The sequence below is a fragment of the Arachis ipaensis genome, chromosome B03 (assembly GCF_000816755.2).
Source record: "Arachis ipaensis cultivar K30076 chromosome B03, Araip1.1, whole genome shotgun sequence".
Taxonomy (NCBI): domain Eukaryota; kingdom Viridiplantae; phylum Streptophyta; class Magnoliopsida; order Fabales; family Fabaceae; genus Arachis; species Arachis ipaensis.
This window is the reverse complement of record NC_029787.2, coordinates 124,069,989-124,076,430: the sequence shown is the minus strand read 5'-3', so window position 1 is coordinate 124,076,430 and position 6,442 is coordinate 124,069,989. Positions and strand designations below refer to the sequence as shown.

At 34.8% G+C, this 6,442-nt stretch overlaps 1 protein-coding gene across 35 annotated transcripts in view; it reads right to left on the bottom strand.

The window, feature by feature from the left end:
- LOC107631380 (methylmalonate-semialdehyde dehydrogenase [acylating], mitochondrial) overlaps positions 1 to 2,081 on the bottom strand; it is a 16,406-nt gene extending 14,325 nt beyond the window's left edge. For 10 of the 35 annotated variants that reach the window (XR_002359840.1, XR_002359838.1, XR_002359841.1 and 7 more), the window contains exons 1-4: positions 1,787 to 2,079; positions 1,564 to 1,618; positions 698 to 1,260; positions 39 to 133 (exon numbers count right to left, since the gene is read on the bottom strand). Coding sequence is in view for 14 of the 35 variants with exons in the window: in XM_021119598.1 (XP_020975257.1) it covers positions 39 to 133; positions 698 to 824 (222 nt within the window). In the remaining 21 variants the exon portion in view is untranslated. Of the gene's footprint in view, positions 1 to 38; positions 380 to 697; positions 1,261 to 1,563 lie in introns of those variants that run through there. The other 25 variants (XR_002359846.1, XR_002359855.1, XR_002359845.1 and 22 more) reach the window with 11 other exon arrangements.

Sequence of the window (6,442 nt, the reverse complement as noted above, 5' to 3'; positions counted from 1 at the left end):
CAGGAGTAGAAGTATTGTCCATGGACTTTCAACCATACCAGGTGGTAGTTTAGGTTTAATGAACCATCAGATGAACTGTTGTTCCCCTCAACAGACATAGATCTATTTGACCTCAATGACTTGAAGGTTTTATCTACAAGATGTAATTAAGAATAGCTATGATGAAGATTGACAATCAATATGACAACATAGAAATTATAGACTCAAAAAATGTGGAATACAATTTAAATAGAACAAAGGCAAATACATATAGCATTGTTTATACTCTATATCAATAACGAAAAATTCATTTTTCACCCAACAAAGAAAAACAATTTAACAGGAAGAAATAAATAAACATCAGTTGGCATAAGGAAATCATCAGAAATTCCAGCTTTGGGATATCACAGATGTACCAACACTTTATCATGGTTTCGCTATCAGAATAAAGACTAACATTATTATAACATATCTATGAAATGACCTCATTGTGTATATGCTCAGGCATGAACAACTAATGACACAAGTTATCTTGACACAAGCAAGTCAACTATAAGTAAAAGCAAGTGGTCAAAAGAAGCTTTTTACTATTAAAAGTAATATTTCATGTTCTGGTATAATAAAAGTAACTTTTGCAACAGTTATTTAAATATATCACATACTCATACCAAAATACTCTAGTTAATTGTATTGTATAGGGTTTGGCAGAATGTAAAACCTGATAGCTTTCCCTGACGAATCTTTGCTTTGAGGTTGTATAAATGGCGTGGTGTTGACTGCAGTTGTAGATTGCTTTGCTTGAGAGTTTTAAGCACTTGACGAGGTTTTATACCAGCTTCAGTCATAAGTTTGATTTGTTTGACTTGTTCCTCAGTGAAACGTCAACTATAAGGATGTTATGACATGTCTTTCAATGGTTCATGATTGTGATCTCCATTTTTTATAGTGAGTAGCCACATGTCATTTTGTTTTTTACCTATGGCTTCAAAAGGACAGTTTATAAGGCGTGAAGTTGCTTTCCTTTTGCGCTTACTTTCCTCAATTTTGTGCCTATTATGATAGACACCTCTCCTGTCACATCCAAGAATGACTCTTCTATCTTTTCTGGACTTCTTGATGGTCACAACATATCTTTCATTGGCACCAAAGTCACACACATGTTTAATGAGGTCTTCACGGTCTTGGAAAGTTCCAGGTGGTGGAGGAAGCATTATTGTCAATCCTTCTTTGGGCTCTAGTTCATTTTTAGTCTCCATGATGGCAAAATCAATATCCTAAGGCCTACATGATGACACACTCAATTTAGTAGATACTATGGAAATATTTTTAACTTGATATGTAGAATCAATTTTGGTACCTGGAGTTTTTAAAGTGATAAACTAGTACACAATTTAAGAGATACTAAATGAGAGGTTTCGTTCACAATAAAAAGAAATCAAGTTTTAATAACCCAGCATTCTCCACTTATCTGAAACTATCCAGCATTCAAGTTTTACAAGTCAACACTCGTTAAATGGCTACAATGTTATGCAAGAATCAATAGTAAGAGTATTTGAAAATAGCAAGGGAGTGAAGGGGTCTCACCTGATCACCAAAGCCGCGAAGTTTGCTCCTTACATCACAAACATAAGCACATCACCTAGGAAAAGTTAGGGACAGAGAAACAAACAACTTGAATTAAAGAAATTCTAAAATCCCCCATTATCCAGGATTGAACTCAAACGTCAGAAAATAGGTAAATTAATGTTCCAATAAACTTCCTTCCTTCACACGTACCAAAAAGGATGAAGGGTGTATGTATGCATACCTCAGTTCTATTCAATTTGATGAACATGTCCTGTTTGACTGGTGAGAAAAAAATGGGTTTGTATGTAGCTATGATTGAAACAAAGCGTGGGAAAAATTTGAAGGTGTTTGCCCACAAAAATGGATCGGCACACACCCTAGTTTTCTTTTGATTCAGCCACCACTACTGATTCACTCACACTCTCTTTAACTCCGTCCCTCACTATCTTATAGTACTTTGGTTAGCAGAAAGTTTTGGATTTGGTCAAGGTTTATGACTTTCTTCTAAGATCTAAGTGAGTGTGGCCACGCGCCCTGTCTAAAGAGCATTGAGTAGCCACGCGCATTTAAGGGTCTGGTGTCTGGTCAATGATGAGTGAAGCAGTGGCAGTTTCGGTATTTTAATAATGATGACTGCTAATAAGTGATAACTGAGATGTGCTCCCTGTATTAAAAACATAAAGACTAAAGAGTATTTACTCGTTTTATAGATATTTTAATTTTTAACTAAAATTAATTGTTTAATTAGTCTCTAATAATTAATTTCTGTCAGTTACTTATGTTCTTGGTTCTGTTAATTCTAATAAAAGACAAAATAATCTTTGATAATTCTAATCAAAGACAAAATAATTTCTGACATTTTCTGTTCAGAAACGACACCGTTCTCCCCAATTTTCATCATATCTCACATAACCTTAACATTCACACTCTTTTTTTTCACCTTCACAAATTTCTTTTCCATCTTTTTCTTCCTCCTCTTTAGCTCTAAGATCAAGTCATAGTGTAACTGCCACGCGTGTCGTACCTACCTCAACATATCATGGATCACACACTTCTCAAATCTCTGTTGATTAGTACATCCACCTCCTCCGCACTTCACCCACCAGAAGCATCCACCTCCACGTCCTCGATAACAACATCACATCCAACTCCGACAACATCCACCACATACTCAAGACCAAGTTCCACAACTACTCTAAGAACACGTCTTTCTCCACTCTCCATCAAGCAGTATAGGTTGTTGGACATTAGGGTATCATGAGAAGATTCTCCTTCGACATCATATGCATATTCTCATTTGGAATGGATCTTGAATACTTCATTCCTTCTCTCTCAGAGTCCAAACAAGCAGACAACTTCGACCTCGCATCCAAGCTATTAGTACAACGAGTAATGTCGTCGTCGTCGCTCATATGGAAATTGAAGCGATTACTGAACATTGGTTCGGAGAAGAAGCGATCGGAGTGGTGGACAATGTGGCCATATAGATGATAGGGCAAAGAAAGAAAGGGTGCTGATGACGACGATGGATCTTAACAAATCGGACTTTTTGTCTGGATTCGCGGGATCCATTGAAAATGATAAGTACTTGAGAAATATAGTCATTAGTTTTCTGAGTATGAATTGGTTGAGAACAAGTTGAGGATTTTTCTTCTTGTAAACATTAAAGTTACAGAGTGTGTATTGTGTAGCTTGAAGTTGCAGTATTAGACTGTTAAGGTTATGCAAGATATTATGAAAATTGAGAGAGAACAATGTTATTTCCAAACAGATGGAGTCAGTGACCATTTTGTCCCTTGTTAAAGTTAACAGGGACTATTTTGTCCTCTGTTAGAGTTGACAGAGTAAAGGACCTAAGTGGCTGACGGAGTTAATTGTTAGGGACTAATCGAGTAATTAATTTTAGTTGAGGACTAAAGTGTCTGGTTCAAAATTCTTTAGGGGCAAAATGGGTAAATACTCAAACATAGAGATGTCAATGGATATGATAGGATAGGGTTTGAATCCAACCCTAACCCTAACCCTACCCGCGAGTTGAGAATATTCCAACCCTAACCATATCCATTCTTAACCCGCGGGTACCCGACCCAACTCGCGGGTTATAAAAAAGATGCAACATTATTATATAATTTGATAATAATTTAAAATAGAATTGACTTTTATGTAAAAAAAAATTAAATTATTAATTAATGATTTTCTCTTAGTGGCTAAGAATTTTTTGCATTTAGTGAGAGGTCTTTGGTTCAACATCCACTTGAAACATATTTTTATATAAGTACATAACATATACATATATAGGGTGCAGGTTGGTCGGGTAGGATTGAGGCTCAACCCGTACCCTATACCCTACCTGATTTGCATGAGAACCTTATCCGCACCCTACTATACCTGCTCAACCCGTACCCTACCCTACCCTACCTGATTCGCATGAGAATCCTATCCACATCCTACCATACCCGCTACGGATCGGATCGCCAACCTTACCCGACCAGATTGGATTAGGTTGGACACCCATGAGTAGAGTGCATATTGCCACCCCTCAAACATTGGTGTTGCTTCACAGCCTTCACTCTTATCTACAAAAAATCAAAACATTTTTTTTCTTGTGCAGAATGAAAGAAGAAAATTTGCAAAGCATGGAGAGTAAAGCCAAAGAAAAAGATTTTAAAGAACTTGACACTCAAATTGTGTTGAAGAGAGGTAGACATCTCTCCTAAATTAGTTAAGGAGACAAGTTTATCAACTGTCAGACAAATTGAAGGCAAAAGAAGAAACCTGCAATATTCTCCAACATCAAGATTCCTATTTGATATTGCTAAGATAAACAATTGAAAACCTGAGTGTTAGAGTCTCTATGAGTCTATGATTAAGTGGTGTAGAATCTTGTATTCTTCTCCATGCTTCAGCTCACATATTTCCCATTCTCTTTTAGTAGCAACAATTATCTAGCATAGTTTTTCATCAGAGAAATTTTAGGATGCACAACAAGTGACAGTGAGTGTTTGTTAGTATTTATCCGGTGTTTAATTGTTGCCCAAGTTGCTCATATATGTTCTGTATTCTAGATGTTCCTGCTATCTCATTATGTAATTGCAGTTGAAAGAAGCCATGATTTTGATGTTTCACATTCATACATATCTCTCAGAATATAATGAAACCATATTATTTATAGAATAAAACCATATGAACGAGACATCCATGCAATTACAATGCTATTTTTTTTTTTACCAAAGATAGGAGACTCGAACCCGCAACCTCTTAATTGAGTATGGGGAGACTATGCCATTTGAGCTATAAGTCTATAACTCGTTGGCTAAAATTTGGAAAGATAAGAGACTCGAACCCGCAACCTCTTAATTGAGTATGGGGAGTCTATGCCATCTGAACTATTACTCATCGGCAATTACAATACTATTTAACCAGGTAACTAAGTTCAGATAATATCTCAATTCCTATTATTATACCATAGTCTGTTAAAAATAAAAAATGAGAACAACTGTCAGAACCCCTCTTTACAATTTACATAATCATATTTTAGAAAATAGCCCCCTAAAACTTTTATTTTTCCACATCAGTCCCTGTTTAAACTCATATTACAACAAGGCCCAAATATATTTCAATATGCAATTATGCATAACAATCTAAAAAATATCCAAATTTGGAAAAGCCTCCTTTTCAGTGTTTCCATTTTTGTTTTGGACATGTTACAATGCCACTTACCCGACCCGACAGACTACTATCCCCCAGCCCCAACAAACCCCCTCCCAGACAAAGAAGCCCAATAAAGAAAACCCATTACGTTGCACATGGGTAAGGGTAAGTGGGTAACTTCGTTTTCCCCAAGCCCAGCCCACCAGTTCCCCTTGTTCCAAATCCCATAATCTATATATAATATGAAAATTAAAAAAAATCTATACATAATGACTTGGAAAATGTTATTCGTACTATAAATCTTTATTCTTTTGCGAAATATAACCAGAAAAACCCAAATTAAATTTAAAATATGTACACAGGGACCAGCGTTGTTTAATTTGGTTCCAAAATGTTTGAAAAATAATTCATCCAGTTAACTTGTTAAGAGTGTAGGGCCAATGCGTGATTGTTCCATAATATTTAATACTTAATTTTGATGAACTGATATAAAATTTTACATGAATCATCTAATTAAATTTATATATTTAGATAATTTTTAAATAATAAATTTGAGAGTTAATTATTTTTGTTAATATGTTGATAATAAAAAATATTATATGTATACTAAAATTAGTCACTATATATATTTATATATAAATAAAATAAATAGTCAAATTTGTCCCTAAAAAATCACTCGTTTTATAAATTAGTCTCCAAAAATTTTTTTAATCAAATTCGTCGTTCAAAAATTTTAAATTAATCACATTAGTTCTTTTGTCAGTTTTTTTGTTGGTGTCAAAATTTGTTAAGACTCCAATATATGTATTGTCACTACTAAAAAAATTAGTTTTAGCGACAAATTTTTAGTGGCCATAATACAATGGCTACAATACATACATTGGACTCTTAATTGGTATGATAAGTTTATGAAATTATATCAAATCAAAACCTATTTGATGGAGAACTTGAGGCATTGGAATCTCTCAATTTGGGGTTAATTTTATCTAATTTCATAAACATCATATTAGCCGCTAATTAGGACTACTAGGTGTATGTTGTGATGTCACTTAACGTATCATATCAACAAATTTTGACGCCGTTAGCAACGAAAGAGATGGAAGGACTAAAATGACTGATGGTCAGTGGCTAAGAGAAGGGGGGTTGAATCTTAGCCAATTTTTCACTTAATAACACTTGCTGGTCTTTAAAATAACTTCTGGAGACTTTTTGATTTTTGTCTCGTACCCAGCCACGAGACTTTTTC